Raw genomic sequence first — 20,388 nt, forward strand, 5'->3', positions numbered from 1 at the left:
TTCAAACTGAGACATTTGGATTTAGGTGTAATAAAGTGTTGACACAATCTGGATGTTTTATGGTGCAACTGTGTTTGTTCTCAGTGATGGTCTAATAGGAAGTCCTGGGATCTAAGTGTTTATGAAATCCATACAGCTTCTATATCAATTATCTGCATTTCACAGGATGAAGTGCTCAGTCCCTTGGTGGGGAGTATTCTGTTTTATGTTTCATTACACTGCAAATGTGGGAAGCTATAAAAGTCAACGAAGGGCTTGTAAAAGAACATCCTCTGGTAAGATGCATTACATAATATACATGCAGTATAAATATCTATACCCTCTCTCTCTCTATCTATCTATACCTTCTCTCTCTCTCTCTCTTTTTATCTCTATCTAAACTCTCTCTCTTATAATATATAATACATAATAATTAACTCTACAGGACGTCTACAGACCAAATGCTGCAAAGAACATGTAAGGGAATGCCTGAGAACCATGGAGGAAGTTTTAATGAAATCAGAAGTAAACCGAACAACATCAATCTGTGCCAACAGTTCTGTGGCTGTCCTGCATAAGCCCCCCAGTTTTGGCTGCAATGGTCTTGAAATGTATGTCAGTGAACCTGAGGTAGGACAAATTCTGTGAATCTGTTATTAGGGGTTATATATTGAACTGATGTTAAAACATATTTATCTTTGAAATGATGAATTAATGTCTTGGGATGAAAACCACCAATTAAAAGTTGTATCTTTAAAGCTCAACTTAGAACAACTAAACTAGTCTCAAAGCTTAGACATCTGTTAACATTAGCTGAGCAGATAGCCTGCTAGCACTCAAAATAGTTCAACCTTTAAAACAACACACAAGGCAAAACAATATGGAATAAACAATTTGAGACAGTCTCTTCTGGGGCATCTCAGATTGCCTTTCTGTAGAAGTTCGGAAAGAGAGGTAGAAGAAAGATTGTCTCAACTCCCCTTTTGCATGAACACTGGATTACTCAAATAGCAGCTAATACTTAAGTTTTGTTTGTTCTTGGTTTGATTGGTGGGTACACAAACACCAGATAGTTGTCAACTTTGGATCCAATCATGGAGGATTTTCACATGACGTCGCGGTCACATGACCGCACTTCGCCATCACCATCTTGGGTGGCAGCTGCAGCCTATTTACTTTGTTTTAGCGGGATCAATGAGGCAAAACTCCAGACCATCCATTTACCAAGGGGAAAACTTGCTTAATTGTGGGTGGTGCCGTGCATTGTGGTAAAGACCAACGTTCATTCTATCGTCTGCCAGCCATGATAGAAAACCAGTGTGAGAAAACAGAACAGAACAGGCATTCATTTTATTTATTTTTTAAGCTTCCTTTTTGACCGCCTCGTTTTGTTGCGGCCTCGTTAAATGCAAATGAAGCACTTCACACCCCACCCCCCTCCAGGCTCAGAGCCATACAAGATTCCATTACTTTACTTGCCCTCGATGAATATCAAGAAATGTTTAAAAAACAAGAAGTATATAGAAAATAATTGCACCAACAATATGCTACGTTTACAAATGTATGAGAACAACAGCACTAAAACTAACATTGTAGCTATAAGCTATGCTCTGTCCATCACTTCCATAGACAGAAGGAACTGACACCTCAGACAGACGGAGTCTTTTGGCTAATCCTCCTTCATACTGACCGAGGAGTACCTATGATAAAAACTATAGACTTCTACATGCTTTACAAGTGGGAAAACCTGCAAAATCGACAGTGTATTAAATACTTGTTCTCCCCACTGTACAGGTCCTTCTCAAAATATTAGCATATTGTGATAAAGTTCATTATTTTCCATAATGTCATGATGAAAATTTAACATTTATATATTTTAGATTCATTGCACACTAACTGAAATATTTCAGGTCTTTTATTGTCTTAATACGGATGATTGTGGCATACAGCTCATGAAAACCCAAAATTCCTATCTCACAAAATTAGCATATTTCATCCGACCAATAAAAGAAAAGTGTTTTTAATACAAAAAACGTCAACCTTCAAATAATCATGTACAGTTATGCACTCAATACTTGGTCGGGAATCCTTTTGCAGAAATGACTGCTTCAATGCGGCGTGGCATGGAGGCAATCAGCCTGTGGTACTGCTGAGGTCTTATGGAGGCCCAGGATGCTTCGATAGCGGCCTTTAGCTCATCCAGAGTGTCGGGTCATGAGTCTCTCAACGTTCTCTTCACAATATCCCACAGATTCTCTATGGGGTTCAGGTCAGGAGAGTTGGCAGGCCAATTGAGCACAGTGATACCATGGTCAGTAAACCATTTACCAGTGGTTTTGGCACTGTGAGCAGGTGCCAGGTCGTGCTGAAAAATGAAATCTTCATCTCCATAAAGCTTTTCAGCAGATGGAAGCATGAAGTGCTCCAAAATCTCCTGATAGCTAGCTGCATTGACCCTGCCCTTCATAAAACACAGTGGACCAACACCAGCAGCGGACACGGCACCCCAGACCATCACTGACTGTGGGTACTTGACACTGGACTTCTGGCATTTTGGCATTTCCTTTTCCCCAGTCTTCCTCCAAACTCTGGCACATTGATTTCCGAATGACATGCAGAATTTGCTTTCATCCGAAAAAAGTACTTTGGACCACTACAGTCCAGTGCTGCTTTTCTGTAGCCCAAGTCAGGCGCGTCTGCCACTGTTTCTGGTTCAAAAATGGCTTGACCTGGGGAATGCGGCACCTGTAGCCCATTTCCTGCACACGCCTGTGCACGGTGGCTCTGGATGTTTCTACTCCAGACTCTGTTGACATGTCTCATCCTGCTTTACTTTAAAAGGACTTTACAGATGAAACACGAGAAAGCTTTTATTGTGAAACAGTCACAGGAAAGTGTTTTTATGTTGTCTAAATTGTAACTTAAAGCTCATTACACTGTTTAAATTGTGTAATGAGTCCACTGCTTCCGCAGATCCCCCAAGGTCTGGAATCGGCCCTTCTCCACAATCTTCCTCAGGGTCCGGTCACCTCTTCTCGTTGTGCAGCGTTTTCTGCCACACTTTTTCCTTCCCACAGACTTCCCACTGAGGTGCCTTGATACAGCACTCTGGGAACAGCCTATTCGTTCAGAAATGTCTTTCTGTGTCTTACCCTCTTGCTTGAGGGTGTCAATAGTGGCCTTCTGGACAGCAGTCAGGTCGGCAGTCTTACCCATGATTGGGGTTTTGAGTGATGAACCAGGCTGGGAGTTTTAAAGGCCTCAGGAATCTTTTGCAGGTGTTTAGAATTAACTCGTTGATTCAGATGATTAGGTTCATAGCTCGTTTAGAGACCCTTTTAATGATATGCTAATTTTGTGAGATAGGAATTTGGGGTTTTCATGAGTTGTATGCCAAAATCATCCGTATTAAGACAATAAAAGACCTGAAATATTTCAGTTAGTGTGCAATGAATCTAAAATATATGAATGTTAAATTTTCATCATGACATTATGGAAAATAATGAACTTTATCACAATATGCTAATATATTGAGAAGGACCTGTATATACAGGATCAAGAAACAAGGATCAAAGTTGTTTGCCGTAATAACTGGATATTTGGAGGAGTAATGACAAGGCTTTTCAAATCTAAGAACATTATATCATCTGTCAAACACGGTGGTTGTAGCATCAGGCAAGGTTTTATTTTTTTATTTTTTTCTGCCAGTATTTCTCTTGCATTACAAAAATCAATACAATATTGAAGGACTATCTCAGAATTCTTCAACATATTCTCAAGTCAATAGTTAGTTGATTAAAACTTGAACATGACTGTGCATTTAACACACACCCAAACTGAAGTCATTATAACTATTTCCGTGTTCTGCTTAGATGCAGGGAGCTGCAGATAAGGATTTGTCCAGCAGGAAAGTGAGAGTTCAACTGCCAAGTGAGGTGAATCTTGGACCGAATAATACAGTTGCATTCTTGATGATTCAGCTTCCAGACGAGGTCAGTCTATGATACACAAGTTTGAATAAAAAGAAAACTATTCAAGCAGATAACTGGAAAGAACACACAGCAATCTTTTTTTACTCCCATTCTTTTTACACGGCAAGCGCCACAAGTGGAGATGCATGGTTATTCCACTACTTAACACAGCAAACACAACATTATCCACCAATCAGGTTAACAATAACCAAGATGGCCTCAGGACCCTTATAACTACAGGTTCATTTATTTTGTGTCTGGAACACCACAGTCAGAAAGGGTAACAACTTAATGAAGTTGTGAAATTTTGCTTTTTTTACAGTTGTGGGTAACCACAACTGATGTGCTGTAGTTGTACTGTAGTTGGTAAATAAATAAACATCTACCCCTGCCACACTTAAAGAAATAAATGTAGACTGTGAAAGTTTTGGCACAAAGTTATTTCTCCATCAAGTAATGCTATGTAATGTTTTATAAAGAACCAGAAGTTAGAAAATTAAATTAGGAAGTGTTTACTGGTTGATTAGCTGCTGGTTGTTTGAGAATAATGACTTACCTTAGCTTGTGAGTATAAAATACAGCAGCCAAAGAGGCTGTTGATTACGATCTAACCTCATGTGGAATAAAACGCTTGCATATACAGGTAAACTCTAAAACAATTTAGGAAATAATTTCAGGAAAAAAGTTAATACTCAGCCCTGCCGGAGTCCAACATGCACTGGGAACAGGTCCGACTTAGTGCCGGCAATGCGGACCAAACTCCTGCTCCGCTCGTACAGGGACTGGATGGCCCCTAATAAAGGGCCCCTGATTCCATACTCCTGGAGCACCCCCCACAGGGCATCACGAGGGACACAGTCGAATGCCTTCTCCAGGTCCACAAAACACATGTGAACCGGTTGGGCAAACTCCCATGAACCCTCGAGCACCCTGTAGAGGGTATAGAGCTGGTCCAGTGTTCCACGGCTGGGACGAAAACCACACTGTTCCTCCTGAAGCCGAGGTTCGACTATCGGCCGGACTCTCCTCTCCAATACCCTGGCGTAGGCCTTACCAGGGAGGCTGAGGAGTGTGATCCCCCTGTAGTTGGAACACACCCTCCGGTCCCCCTTCTTATAAAGGGGGACCACCACCCCAGTCTGCCAGTCCAGAGGCACTGTCCCCGACCGCCACGCAATGTTGAAGAGGCGTGTCAACCATGACAGCCCTACAACATCCAGACACTTGAGGTACTCAGGGCGGATCTCATCCACCCCCGAAGCCTTGCCACCGCGGAGCTTTTTAACCACCTCGGTGACTTCAGCCTGGGTGATGAAAGAATCCAACCCCGAGTCCCCAGCCTCTGTTTCCCTCACCTATGGCCATGAACTTTGGGTCATGACCGAAAGAACGAGATCACGGATACAAGCGGCTGAAATGAGCTTCCTCCGTAGGGTGGCCGGGCACTCCCTTAGAGATAGGGTGAGGAGCTCGGCCATCCGGGAGGAGCTCGGAGTAGAGCCGCTGCTCCTCCACATTGAGAGGAGCCAGTTGAGGTGGCTCGGGCATCTATACCGGATGCCTCCTGGACGCCTTCCTCGGGAGGTGTTCCAGGCACGTCCCACCGGGAGGAGGCCCAGGGGACGGCCCAGGACACGCTGGAGGGACTATGTCTCTCGGCTGGCCTGGGAACGCCTTGGGCTCCCCCTGGAGGAGCTGGAGCAGGTGTCTGGAGAGAGGGACGTCTGGGCGTCTCTGCTGAGTCTGCTGCCCCCGCGACCCGGTCCTGGATAAGCGGAAGACGACGAACGAAGTTAATACTCATTTCAGAAAGTGAAACTCATATCCACTCATATAAGTAATGTCTTCAAATCGTTCGGGAAACACAAAAACATCACAAAATATACATATTTATTAACAATTTCACACAAAAAGGTAATAACACGAGTGTTGACATAGCCATTTCTTATGGTCCTTTTTATTAAGCTACATATCTTTCTCAATCAGATCATATAATATAGAAAATTAAAAGAAAAACAATTGATGAAGGACTGCACAGTGGCACTGTTGGTAGCACTGTTGCCTTGCAGCAAGAAGGTCCTGGGTTTGACTCCTGGCCGGGGATCTTTCTGCATAGAGTTTGCATGCTCTCCTTGTGCATGCGTGGGTTCTCTCTTCCTCCCACAGTCCAAAAACATTGTTGTTTGGTTTATTGGTTTCTCTAAAACTGCCCTTAGGTGTGATTGAATCTGTGCTTGGTTGTTTGTGCCTGTGTTGCCCTGCAATGGACTGGTGACATGTCCAGGGTGTATCCCGCCTCCTGCCCATAGACTGCTGGAGATAGGCACCAGCTACCCTGTGACCCACTATGGAAGAAGCGGTAGAAAATGACTGATTGATAATTTAAGTAATCTTTAAAAAGAAAAGAGTTGACAAAAAAACGATTATTTGTTACAGCCACAGGTTCTGGAGCTTTCCACTCTTTGCTGAATGCTAGCTTCATGAATACTTTGTGGACAAAAATGCTGACCGAAACACAGTATTAAGATACTAAATATCTAATACCTATCCTATATTGTGTTAATCCTTGTCATTTAGCAGTAGGGGATGAGCCCTGAATAATGGAAACCGCTTCAGTGGCTGAGCAGATTGTTTTTTCCCCAAAGCGATCGCCATTAGTCAGGTTGCTAGCATTATGAGATGATTAAGAAGAAGAAAAAAAAGACATTTTTTTTGGGAAGGTGACAATATGTTGCATAGATTACATAGTGACAGTTTAAGCCTTTATTTCTTGTAATTTGATGATTATGGCATACAGATGATGAAAATATTGAAAACTTGTCATGATGACCAGAACCTGAGAACTCTAGTGCAGCACAAATCACAGAGGCAGGGTAAAATTTAACAAGTTTATTGTAAAATCATTTTGATCCAGGATTCGGCAGGAGCATGGTCTCGACTGGGGCAGCACTCTGAGGACAGAAACGGTGGTGAGAAATGGAGCAGGGTAGATGAGAATGTTCAGAGGAAACGGATTCTCTTACTTGAAGAAGATGATGTTAGGTCCGGGGTATGGAGCGCAAACCATGGATTCTGAGAATGACAGGCTGGCGTGCTGTGCGAGCAGAATCTTCCAGAAGATGTTTGTTCACGAAGGGTGGACAGGCAAGGCAGAGAGTATAGCAGCGGTTCTTACTAGTAGATCCAGGAAGCTCAGGGAGATCAGACAGCTGAGGTAAATCATGCAAGTAATTACCAGATCAGGTAGAAGGTAGAACCATGACGGGCCTTCAGGACAGGATCTCACAACAGCACCTTAAGAAGGGATTACAAGGCCAGGTTATAACTTGGTTCGTTTTAACACAGAGGAAGGACAGAGCTGAGTCTGTGGGTTGGATTACCACTCGAAGTGAGTTATCAATCTAACACCACCTCCAAGGTCTCAGCCGCTTAAGAGATCTTCCTTGATTGCTCATCTGCAGCTGTGTTGTAATGCTCTGGAAATCGACTGAAGGCTGTGCTGCAGTGCCTGGCTGTCATACCCCTGTGGAAGAAGCAGGAACAACACTCCACACAAACTTGTACTCAACTCACGGTGTCACACCCTAATCCGAAAATTAACTTAAAACACCTGCAAAGGTATGCTGACCCTCTAAACAGTCTCTCAGTCTAGATCTGCAGGTTGCACAGACACGGGGAAGACTACTGATAGGACAAATGTGCAGTCACTGACACAAAAGACTATTGCTAAAAAGGCTGGTGATTAACAGAGTGCTTTATCTAAGCATATTCAGAGAAAGTTTAGTGGAAGGAAAAAGTGCTTTAGGAAAAGGTGCACCAGCAACTAGGATAACTGCAGCCTTGAGAGAATTGTCAAGCAAAATTCATTTACAAATTTGGCCCTAACCTAACCCTTCACAAGAAGAGGAATGAGACTGCAGTCAGCACACTAAACTCAGGAAAACCCTACCCATGGGCAAGAAAGCGTCTTACCTGGTCTAAGGAGAAAATGAACTGGGCTGTTGCTCCGTGGTCCAAAGTCTTGTTTTCAGATGAAAGTAAAGTATGCATTTCATTTGGAAATCAATGTTCCAGAGTCTGGAAGAAGAGTGGAGAAGCACAGGATCGACATTCCACTTTACCACTATTGGAAAAGCCTAAAAAGTGAATAGAGCTGTACCAACCTGTGCTGTGTGGGAATTAGTGGAAAAGGGGCAATACAGAATCGATTGGGTATTATCAAGAGGAAGATGTAAGACACCAGACCCAACAGTGCAGATGACCTGAAGACTGCTGTAAAAGCAATCTGGGCTTCCATTAAACCTCAGCAGATTTACAGGCTAATCACCTCCATGCCACGTCACATTGATGCAGTAATTCATGCTCAAGGAGCCCAGACCAAGTATTGAATGCAAAGAAATGAACATACATTTCAAAAGCCTGACATCTACATTCAAAATATGCTTTTTATTCATCTTATGCAATATCTGAGATGGGCTTTTATTATCTGTAAGCCATCAAAATTACAAGAAATAAAAGCTTGAAATATTTCACTATGCGAAATGAATCTATATAACATATAGGTTTTGTTTCTGAAATTACTGACAAAAAATATTTCACTTTTATACTTCTAGTCTAATTTCTTGAGATGTACCTGTATATAGAACATTCAATGTAGTTTCCAATCCTCTTTACACTGTTTGCAGTGTTGCCATTCAAGAATTTGTTTGCACAGATATCCCTTTAGGTCTCCTTAGCTCAGTTTTGATTTTCCACCAGGAAGTTTTAGTATTGCAGATTTGTTTTTAAAATGATGTTGAATTAATGGTGAACAGGATTTATGTTAGAGTAAGCAGTTGCAACTAATATTTGGAAAGTGTCTACCTGTTAGCTCTATGGTAAATGAAATTATGCTACAAAGCTCTGTGTGCCCTGTTTGAACCACTGTTTAACAAAGCAAAGCCTGGTCACTTGGGCAGGTCAACAATGTGTTTGCTTCTGTTAAACAGCTTCTCTTCTCTAATAAAATTTTGCAGAACTGGTTGGTCTCAATATGCAGCATTGTTCTCTGCCGACCTTAGTTCACACCGAGTAGTTCCAATGAAAGACGGCATTCATAGCAGGGAAAATCAAATCTAATTTCGTCATACCTGGAATATCACATTGTGATGTGATATAATCATGACTACTGCATATTTTAATAAAGCTGACAATGCTGTGTGGTAGCACTTAATTGCTACTACACAAATGCTACCATACTTAAATATATAAATATAATGCTAATAATGGTTGACAATGAGCACTGCAAAAAATGTTTTGGTTGCTCTGAATTGATTGAATTGATTGAATTGATTGAATATATCAGCTAATATCCTGTCTTGGACAAACTTTCAAAGCCATTGACTGAGTCTATTTTGTATTGCAGGTTGTTTGGGAAGGTTTAGAGGGTCTGTATGATCACAGGCTCATGGGCCTGACTATCCGTGGAATGGAAGTTTCAGGACTTAAAGAACCAATCAAGATCACAATCAGTAGTACTACAAGCATAAATGTAACCAATTTGTTTCTTTAATTCTCTTGTAACTACTGTAAACATATAGAGTTACTGTGTAACACATAAAAGATATAGACTTAATCTTAAGTTTCATAAAAATAAGTGACAATCTAAAACAGGATTGTTGTTGTATCATAGACAACCCTGAAACCCATTTGTGTCTACCTAAATACCAGAACAAATGGTGAGTATAAAACATCTGTCATGAGCAGCAACACAAATGATTACCATTTAGTTTGGTGAGGTTTTATGATGAGCTGCTGTAGCCTGAATGTAATAGTTTCATTAACATAACTGATTTTTTGTGTTTTTGATTTAGCAGATACCAGTCCTAAGGAATGTGACCGAACAGAATATAACCAGACTCACATCACCTGCTTCTCTAAACATCTCACATACTTTGGTGTGCTTCTGGTAGGAATGACCTTTCTGTTTTAAATGGATTTCTTCAGCACGATGAAAATGAAATAGTAGAAATCTCTGGATGTATTTCATTTGTCTCACCTTAGCCCCAAATGTCTTCACACATCCATTATAATTCCCTCAGTTTTAATTAAATTATATTTTAATAAATGTGAAAAAACAAAGATTACAAGTGAAGATATAATGGTTATTCATCAGATATCCTATGCATTAATGGTTTTAGCTCCCGCTTCTGTCTCTATGGAGACAGTGTGAAGTTTTCAATTTGCTCATCATTGACTAAGTGCAACTATTGCAATTCTACTATACAGATTCTAAAAGCTTGTCCAAATCTCAATAACATGAGCAGAGTTTCAAAAATTATTAATGGTATCTGCTACTTTGGATTTGTTGGTTTCCAGGTGTTTCTGTAATATCTGATGGAGTCAGAAAACTAATGGGAGATTTGTGTCAGTTTGCATTCCTTGTTTATTTTGTGCTTACATGCAAATTCGCCCGACATAATTTCCCTCCTTTATCTAATACTAGAGGAAAAATGCTCTGAAAACCCGGTAGATGTATCTTGGACACAAAGTTTAGGTGGTTGTTGAAAGTGATGTGCATATTGGTGTCCACTGCCTCCCCCAACAATTCATCAGGGGCACTGTGTCTGCTTGAAGAAAAAGTGAACTACCGGTATATGCAAATTCTGGCATGAGTCATACTTAAGAGAGTAAAAACCTCTGAAACATTTGTGTAACCTTAATCTTTACTTTCTTATGTTATTAGATACAATTTTTCTGTCCCTAAGAACACGTGTCAAAATCAGCTGTTGTTCTGGGACGAGGGTGCCTTTCATCTTTCCTTCACCTGGAATGACATCCTCCAGCAATGAACCAGCAGCAGAGGGCAGTGTCAATGTGTTATTATATTGACACCGCCTCAGGGAACAACAGCTGAATTTGAAACATTAGATACTATCTAGTGATACCTCTGATGAAGACAGAAGTCTCCATCAAAACATGTCAGGTATGTCCTTAGGGACAAAAAGAAAACGTGTCTAATAACAAAAGAACCAAAAGACTATATTGTATACGGACAAAATGAACGATATTGGAATATTTTTGTAATCTTGTTAAGAGCAGTTGCTTAAATTGCTTGGAAAGAGGCTAATGATAGGACGCCACTATGAGCTTTATTTATGCATATTAAATCATATCAGAATCACCTTTATTGGCCAAGATTTCATGCACAAACAATGAAGATGACTTCAGTTTCACATGCTTACAGCGTACAGACCTTCAGTAGAAATATATAAAAATTAAAAGGAAATAAAAAAATGATAAAAGGAACAGTATCAGGCTGTACGTGTGTCAAATTCCAGTCTGAAGGCCAGTGTCCTGCAAAACTGAATCAAACCAATGACAACTTTGTCCTCTGCGCACTTCAAGAGTTTCACAGTTGGGTATTAACGTCCCTGGGTGGTTGACTTGGTGCAGGATGAAGTGTAGTCCCAAGTTGACTGCATCATCCGTTGACCTGTTCACTGGGTAAGGAAATTGTGAGTGGTCCAGCCGGGAGCCTGCTATGTCCTTCAGATGCTTCAACACTAGTCACTCAAAGGATTTCATTACCACAGGCCAGACATCAGTGGACCAAGATGATGGTGCAACACTTAAAGCAGATAATCTCACACAGCTTCAGAGACTTGTTGAAGATGGGGGTTAGTTGGTCAGCTCAGGCAGAAGGCAGAAATACCATCAGATTATGGTGCTTTTCCAGTCTTCTGACATTGGAAGAGCCTATTTATATATTCCTCTTTAGAGCAAGCAGGTGGTCGGAGTGGAGAAGGCTGGAGGTCATTAGCTGAGAAGCTGTAGCTTCTCTTAGCTGCTCTGATCACCTTGGTCAGTATGTTTGTGGCCTAGTTATGCAGGGCCCAACTCCCACTGCTGTAAGCCTCTTCTTTAGATTGAAGCAGCTTCTTCAGATGTGAAGTAAACCATGGTTTATTGTTTTATGTGCAAAAGGTCTTGGTCTGCATATTCAAGTTCTCACAAAAACTCATGTATGATGTCACCATTTCAGCAAATTCACTTAAGTCAGTGGTGCATGCTTCAAATACACTCAAATCTGTGCGGGCCCGTAGCATATGACTTATCAATCCAATTCCTGACAGTCCCAACCACAAGCTTAAAGGTTTTCAGTTTTTGCCCGTATGTTAGAATGGCATGAAGCAGACAGTGTTCAGTGAGTCCCAAAGCTACACAATCAACTGCACGTTATGCTTCTTTAAGACTGTGAAGTAGTTGTCCAGTGTGTTTGTGTCTGTGCTGGGACACTGTACATGCTGATTGTATTTTGGTATTTATTTGAGAAGTTTGCACTTTTAAAATCCCCATAAATGACTATGTCTGGGTGTTTTTTTTTCTCTCCACATCTGTTATCAGCCCAGCAAGCTGTTTTTCAGCTTCTGATTTGCAGGCTTATGGTGAAATATGAACAATGGCCAAAACAAACAAGTAGAACTCCCTTGGTAAATAAAATGTTTTCAGTTAATAACAAATGACTCCAGGTAAGGATTACACCTCTTCTGTGACACAGGTACATCAGTACATCAACCTTTGTTAATATAAAAGCACATTCAACCCTCTCTCTTTTTCGCCGAGAGCTTACCACTGTGGTCCGCTTAAAACAGATGAAAGCCCACTGTCTGGGATGTACTCACTGAGCCAGCTTTTGCTGAAACAGACAGTGGCAGATCTGAGGAAGTCTGAGTTTCTTGTGCTGAGATGGAACAGCTCATCTGTTAAATTCACCAGGGAGTGGAAATTCGCTAGGTAGATGGATGGGAATGGAGCAAGCAATCCCCACTGGCGGAGCTTGACAAGCGCACCTGAGTGCTTGCGATAAATCCCACAGAGAGCTGTCCATCTAGGATCTTGAAAAAACTATCTGAAACAATTAAAACTATGAAAACTACTCAGAGGGGATTGCCTGATGCTAGGAGTTGCTCTCTGGTGAAAGTAACTGTAGTAAAGCCGCAAAGTACAGTGCAAAGACAGAAAGAAAAACACAAAGTATGAGCGAGCGTAGTGCCAATGTGGTCAATGGCGGTGCCATCTTGAATCTTCTTGGTGCCATCTTGAATCTGGAATGTTGTTGTATGGACTAAAGGACCCGCTGAGAAATGTAGGGCAAAGAAATAAAAAGTTAACCATGCATAAAACTTGCTATAAACATGTATGTTTGACATACAGATAAAATATTTCTAATTCTGGACTAGTTGTATAAAATACTTCAGTGTTAATGAAGAGTCTTAAACCCAGTGGCCAATAATGACCTTACCTTATTCATGTTCCATTCCTAGGGTGTTTTCTGTCATAGAGGAAGGCAATATGTTGCACTTAGAAAAACCTAGGAATGGTGTGGAAGTTTGAGAAGATGTCAAGAAATGTTAGAGATTCCAGAAACTTCTATTCCAAATTAGATGCAGACAACAAAGAATCACACTCAACAGCATTTGACTCAACTATGCAATCAAGGGCCTTGGAACACAATGGATTTTTCTCAAGCCACAGAACAAGTTACTTCGTTAGAGGTCATGATAGGTTCATTATACCATTGAGACACTTTAACAAGGAATTATTCAGATCCACCAGAAACCGCCAGCGCTTTGAAAGCTGACAAAACCCAATTAAGCAGTTCCAACCAACAGACTTAGTTTTCGAGCAGAGGGTCACAAACTGCCTACAAAAACTGGAAAATAAAAACATGAGTTTTCTACCATGGATTATACCCTGTGAGGCCACCTAGTTCAAAATCCCAGCCAACGAAATGGAAGTTTTCACTGAACACATCGACTCAAAGGACAACAACAACAAGTTCATTATGTAGGATGCCAAAGATAATAAGCTGCATTTTGGAGTGTCTGGTACACAATGAGAAAGATGGAAGACTTATCATTGAAGTCTACAGGAAACCTAAACACACGAGGGAGTACCTTCTTTTTTAATTTCACCAGTTTATTAACATCTTCAGGACAAGAGAAACTCTTTTGAACATACCAATATGCACATGTTGGGCTTTGAACACAGGTGGTCTGAGAGAGGAATGAAAGAAGCCTTCTGGGTTAAACATGAAAAACCAATACTAAACACAGGAGTTAGCCTTATGTTCTTGCTTTCTAACACCTACAGTGCAGTCTGGACTAATCTCCTCAAGCTGTTTTATAGCCATTCAAGCATACATGACCAGAGCATCTTACATGTTGGCATCGTTCTGAAGCATTTCACAAATATAGCTAACAAATACATCATTTATCAACACAACACTTGCTTATGAAAGCAAATTTGCTCACTCAGAAAAACAGCACATACACCAACATGCCTAAAGGTGGCGCCATCCTGTCACTGTAAAAAGATACTTCCTGTTTGAATAAGAGGCAGAAAGATTAAGAAGCTGAATTAACCTGGTTGACAGTGAGTAAGTCAAGGTTTCTCAGATTCTTGAAACTTAACCTGTTGTCATGAAGCGACATGGTTTGTTTTTTGATAGTGTGGTAGATAATTATGTTATTAAAATACACAAGGATAAACAGCAAGCGGAGGCAATGAAAAAATGTAAATTGTTGAATAGTATGTGTAATTACAAATTAAAAACAGTTTGTTTCATATAGTGAATAAAAACAAAACAAAACAGGTATCTATGTCGACATTTAAATGTGAGTTGCTGTTTTCTAGTCTTATACAAGTTACCACAGCAACTCTAAAGGGAAATACACAAATGTTAAAATTGCACATCTGTAGTTTCTTAATGCAGCTTAATAAACCTGTTATTTATTTATTTGAACTGAAACCATGTGGCATTGTTACTAAGAACAAGCTGCCATTTAATGTTTTCACTTGTACCAATGTCTTCAAATGTACTTCATACATTTTTAAAAGCTGTAAAATTGGAAGGTACTAGAGCAGTGGGATTCAGTATATGTTGCCAGGAAGCATCAAACTTATATAAATCAATTGCATTAACAACACATAGTACATAAATACTCAAAATAGCTCTAAGAATCTTTAAAAGAATGTCCAAAACTGGGGCAACTTCTTCTTAGACATAATTTTGGTTTTCAATTCTGAAACATGTCCATATTGTATGTCAAAATAAAGGAGGACGGAGCAACACCAGAATGCGAGAGTCATTTTATTGAGTAGTGTGTTTGTGTGTGTGTGTGTGTGTTTGTGTGTGTTCCTGTCTTGGCATCACAGTGAGAACCATTTTCCCGATTTCACTATCAAATTGAGGACCATTTGTACCAAAGTGAGGACATTTTGCTGGTCCTCACAACCTATTTTGCTAACAGTTAGGTTTAGGACTAAGGTGTGAATTGACTTTAGGTTAAGGTTAGGGTTAGGCATGCACTGGTAATGGTTAGGTTTAGGGTTATTGTCAGGGTTAGGGCATAGAAAGGGTTGAAAATGACTGAAAATCAATGGAAGTCAATGGTCCTCACTACATATAGCAAAACAAGTGTGTGTGTGTGTGTGTGCGTGTGTGTGTGTGTGTGTGTGTGTGCGTGTGTGTGCGTGTGTGTGTGTGTGTGTGTGTGTGTGTGTGTGTGTGTGTGTGTGTGTGTGTGTGATCACAAAACTAACCATGAAAGTCAAGTTGATGTCTGTGATTTTTCACACCCTAGTAAAACTGATTTGAGTTCTGAAATTTAAAAATTGTTGACATGCCTAAGGAACAAAAAACAAAACCAATATAGTTCATACACAGAATATTAGAATCGTTTTTCTCTACAGGTGTCTGCAGACCTCTCGCCTAAAGACCAGGAGATTATATCCTACATTACCTTTATTGGCTGTGGGATCTCACTTTTTGCTCTGGTCATCACAGTTTTGCTCTTCATCGCAAACAGGTACTGTGTTCTTCCAGGATGGATGCCATTCTTACTAGCTCTCACATTTCTGTCTTTCATCAGACTCTTTCTTTCCCACATTTCCCATCCTTTCATAGAACCTGGTATTTGTTGCTTTATCTTCCATTTACATTAAATAACAAATAAATTGCTACCTTCAATTCTAATTTATTCATCAGTTCTTCCTTTCATCCTTCACTTTATATGACTTCATTTTTTTGTGACACAGTGACAGTAAAACTGGTTCCCAATTTCTTACTTACAACTGAAATTATCTTCTGTATCTGATAGAAATCTCAGAGGAGATGATTCCAAGAAGATCCACATCAACCTCACAGTCGCTCTGATCCTACTCAACATACACTTCCTCTCCAGCCAGGCAGTGGCAGCAACGTCCTCCACTGAGCTTTGTCTTTATGTAGCTTTTCTTCTTCACTACTCCCTGTTGGCCTCTTTCACCTGGATGGTCTTGGAGGGTTTCCACCTCTGTCTTCTGCTGGTCAAAGTCTTTAACATTTATATAAGGAGATACCTGCTGAAACTCAGTGTGGTGGGATGGGGTGAGTGGTCACATCTGAGTCTTGAAGTCAAATGTCTGCAGACTTAAGTTAAGGAAGAAGTTGTGTTTCAGGTCTTCCAGCAGTCATTGTTTCACTGGTAGTGATCATTGACAGAAACATTTACGGTCGTGCCCCTCTGATCCCATCTAGACCCAATGAGACTACAATGTAAGGAGTAAAAGGACACGTCTGAACCTGTGCAGTAAAACCTAGTCCAACCCCTACATTTGTTTGAATATGAAAATTTTTTCATGTCTCTTTCTGCATATTTGAATGTTTATACATTGTGACAAAATATTGTTGCATTTTTTTCCATCTTCTTAATGCTCATAACTGAAGATTTAACTTTTGGTTTCTTCTATTATGTGATGAATTCCTGCTTTTTTCTGTGTAGATGCTATATAACTGATAATACAGTGAAGATGGTGACCACAGTGGGACTTTTCAGCATGGTGTTCCTCTTTAATGTGAGCATGTTTGGAGTGACAGTCAAATGGTTTGTGGGTTCCCACTTTGGCAAACAGGTAATGGCTGCATAACAACAGTACTTGATACTGTAAATCTTTCTAAAATGTCATTTCTTAAATACCGGCACAAATGATGGTCCTATGATTGTAATTCTCAATAATCTAACTCCAGTGAGACTGCACATTCTGACACATTTACAACAGAGGTGAATAGTTGAAGTTGCTATTGCTGGCAACAGTGGGTTCATCAACAAATACGTTATAGATTAAGAATATGATGTCATCAAAATCCAAAATGTACATGTAAAAGCAGACACTTTTTGCAGTATAGTGTATGTACTTTTAAGGATGGTGTAAAGGAATTTTATACTTCATACTAAGAGGTCAAACTAAAGTTGTTATGTTCTATATTTTCCCAGCTATGTTTAGGACAATCTGCTCTCTTGTGTCTTGATCTTATAAGCTTCTGCCTCGCCTCTACTATTGAACAGGAATTAGTGGGGATGGATGGATGGATGGATGGATGGATGGATGGATGGATGGATGGTTACTCACATTTGGATCGACTATAACCTGCTGCATTTGTTTCCTCCATGTTTTGTGAATCAGCATAGACACAGAGATTGGAAGGCTGTCCAGAGAGAAATTATAACCCTGCTGGTGCTCATAGTTCTTCTGGGCCTCCCCTGGGGGCTGATCTTCTTTGCATTGGGCCCGTTGCCCGCTCCTGGCCTTTACGCCTTCTGCATTCTGAACTGTCTGCAAGGTAGAACAACTCAATGCAAAGTAAAACAATGGCTTTGTTCTGTTGTGATGGTCCAATAAGTAACAGCCTACTTGCACATTTTAAAATAAGTAGTGTTTAAATAATGTTCAACAATGTATTTGAAAGTATCACAATAAGTGTTGTCAAATGCAGCATTTTATTTTTATTTTGTTTTGCTACATGTCTGTCATCCATTCCTATATACTATACTTGAACATGTTTAACTCATTTTACTCTTTTTGTTTTGCAGGTTTCTTCATCTTCATTTACTTTGTGTTGTATCTGAAGAAGTCCAAAGACTCAGCTGCTGCACCTAGCACTGCAACGCAGAATGCTAGCATCAAAACCTAATATCAAACAGCACCTCAGTCAGAAGAATATGCTTCCCCTTCTTTCGGCTTTTCCCCATTCAGAGGTTGTCAGAGCAAGTCATCTTATCAGACAGATATACAGTGGCGAGAAAAAGGTGATTGTCAAAAGTAAATGTTTTAGATCATCAAACTAATGTTAATATTATGCAATTAAAACACAGGCAAACATAAAATGCAGTGTTCTATGAAAGTGTTTATTATAAAAGAGGAAAAAATTTTGGAAGCTCTGTGTTCCATTAAATCTGATGTAAAAGTAACACAGCATTCAGGAAAGGAACATCATATCATCAGTAACATGGTGGTGGTAGAGTGATAGTCTGTGGCCTTATGACCTGGAAGACCCTGTGGGAAATGGATCCATAAATTCTTCTGTATATGAAAACATACCTTCAGGTCTGAACTATAGAGTGCTATTTGCAAACAATGAGCCGCCATAGCGACAGTTTCTTTCCCTAAGCTCTCTCTCTGGCCGCGCTCACATAGCATGCATATGCAACCCAAATCAGATTTTTTTGCTCATATGAGACCCATATTTGACTTTTCCATGGGAGTCTGAATGTCCCAATTCCATATTTTCAGAATTATGCTACTTCCATATATAGTACTAAATCGGTTATGTATCAGATGTGTCTGCAGTCTGAATGGTCATGTCGCATTCCATGTGACTTTTATGTCATCGTCCTGGCTCTGACTTCGCATCCACTTCTCTACAGAAGCAGCAGCTACTGTTCCACAAAAGGCAATTGTTAATAGTTGTGCTCTCTTTTTTCTTACCTTCTTTGTCATGTTATAATGTGGTCAAAATATTGTTGTCTCCCGTTGCCCAACAACTTAAAAAATGATACACAGACACAGGCATTCATTTTTACTTCCGTAAACATTGTGCTGCTGGGTGACGCCAATATTCTCCGTCTGCGCATGTCGTAATCTATTAAGACTGAAATCTGATGGAGGTTACTTAATTAGTAGTTTGAATGACCACACAAAAAAAAAACTGATTTCAGCACAAAATCTGAATTTTTGAGACCCTTACAGCCTGAGTAGTCAGCTACTCTGCTGCGAAACAAATTTACGCTAATACAACATGCCTTTTTTTTCTTTTGCTTTATAAATATTTATATATAAAAATGGCTGTACATGCACCTGCCCTTCCTTTCATCCTTTTTATTTCTTCTAAAGTTTATAGATTGCAGGTATTTATACTTTATATCTGTACTCTGTAAGTGTGTGAGATCAAAGTCTACTTCCTTTTTTCTTACATGCAATCTTGGCCAATTAAGCTGATTCTGATTCTGATTGCCACCGTTGCTCCTGACGTTGGAACAACCAGTTAGGTGGAGGGGGCAAACATTTTTCGCACAGGACCATGTAGGTTTGGATTTTTCCCCTTCAAAGAACCACCTTCATTTAAACACTATATTTTCATTTTACTTGTGTTATATTCAAAAATATAGACATATTTTGATTTGTTTGATGACTTGAAACATTTACATGTGACAAAGACAAAAAAAAAAAAAAAACAAGAAATCATGGAGGGGGTAAACACTTTTTCTCACCACTGCAATTATCAATCCTTGGGGGTTGATTTTTTACAAGATTTACATCCTTTAAACTTTTTATACAGTCAGGTTTTAGGCTATAAAAGTGGATATGGGGGCATTGGGCATAACCATGTAATTTCAATGATTATTGTGCCAGATATTGTGTAGATTTTAAATTCAAATTTGTGTATAACATTTTCAGCTCTCTGCTGTGATGTATGTCTGAACAATTATTAATAAATCATTGAATAACTCTTTCCACGACTTGACTTGCTTTCAGCCACTCAAGAAAGTACTTTTAGTTGACCTATATTTAGTATAATTGGATTTTTTATCTCTAAAGAAAAGACATCAGAATTTTCATATTGATAATAATACATTTATTTGTCCCGCGACGCACTATGGAAGTTGTATAGAAAACACTTTTAATCAAAGGGTTGTACAGACAAAAGATAGAAACCATGGGCACATATAGCTAAAAAGTATAGATACGCAAATAAATCTAAAATTTATAAAATCTGAAAAATAAGAAAAGAGATTAAATAATAAATAGATTTTCAAAACATGTGCAAGAAGCTTCCAAATACTAGGCATGGAAATGCCCAAATGGGGAATGATTCTTCTAAACTACAACAGCATACATTTTAATTAATAAACAGTATCCTGTACCCTGCTCTCCCTCAAATGATTGTGTGCTCAGAGTGAACGTTAATTGCACACATCTTCCTCCTTATTCTTCCCAGGACATTTAAAGTTCATCATTGGACTTGATTAAAGATTAGAATATTAAGCTGAAAACACACTACGTAACTGTCAGAGTCTTGAACATTTTGAGTTCACACTGACAGACTGGTGAGATTCCTACAATGGACAACTGGAAC

The 20,388-nt window shown here is 39.7% G+C and overlaps 1 protein-coding gene and 1 long non-coding RNA gene across 2 annotated transcripts; both read left to right on the plus strand.

Annotated features, from left to right (window-relative positions):
- The first annotated feature begins 210 nt into the window (after positions 1-210).
- On the plus strand, positions 211-3,965 carry LOC124866863. Its single transcript, XR_007037936.1, has 3 exons — positions 211-275; positions 425-609; positions 3,852-3,965. It is a non-coding gene; the product is annotated as an uncharacterized LOC124866863 (long non-coding RNA).
- A 5,431-nt stretch (positions 3,966-9,396) lies between these two features.
- On the plus strand, positions 9,397-19,650 carry LOC124867124 (adhesion G-protein coupled receptor G1-like). Its single transcript, XM_047363394.1, has 8 exons — positions 9,397-9,463; positions 9,803-9,897; positions 15,687-15,802; positions 16,094-16,362; positions 16,434-16,530; positions 16,757-16,886; positions 17,439-17,595; positions 17,846-19,650. The coding sequence occupies exons 1-8, from the start codon at positions 9,397-9,399 to the stop codon at positions 17,944-17,946; spliced, it is 1,032 nt and encodes a 343-aa protein (XP_047219350.1). The 3' UTR covers positions 17,947-19,650.
- The last annotated feature ends 738 nt before the right edge of the window (positions 19,651-20,388 follow it).

The sequence above is a fragment of the Girardinichthys multiradiatus genome, chromosome 4 (assembly GCF_021462225.1).
Source record: "Girardinichthys multiradiatus isolate DD_20200921_A chromosome 4, DD_fGirMul_XY1, whole genome shotgun sequence".
Classification (NCBI taxonomy): domain Eukaryota; kingdom Metazoa; phylum Chordata; class Actinopteri; order Cyprinodontiformes; family Goodeidae; genus Girardinichthys; species Girardinichthys multiradiatus.

What these genes read in the sequence shown, in the direction of transcription:
- LOC124867124 (XM_047363394.1), top strand. Translation starts at nt 9,397, where the DNA reads ATGGGCCTGACTATCCGTGGAATGGAAGTTTCAGGACTTAAAGAACCA. An exon ending in AGACCCAATGAGACTACAAT is followed by an intron (nt 16,531 to 16,756) that starts GTAAGGAGTAAA and finishes TTTTCTGTGTAG; the next exon opens with ATGCTATATAACTGATAATA. An exon ending in GTTCCCACTTTGGCAAACAG is followed by an intron (nt 16,887 to 17,438) that starts GTAATGGCTGCA and finishes TTTGTGAATCAG; the next exon opens with CATAGACACAGAGATTGGAA.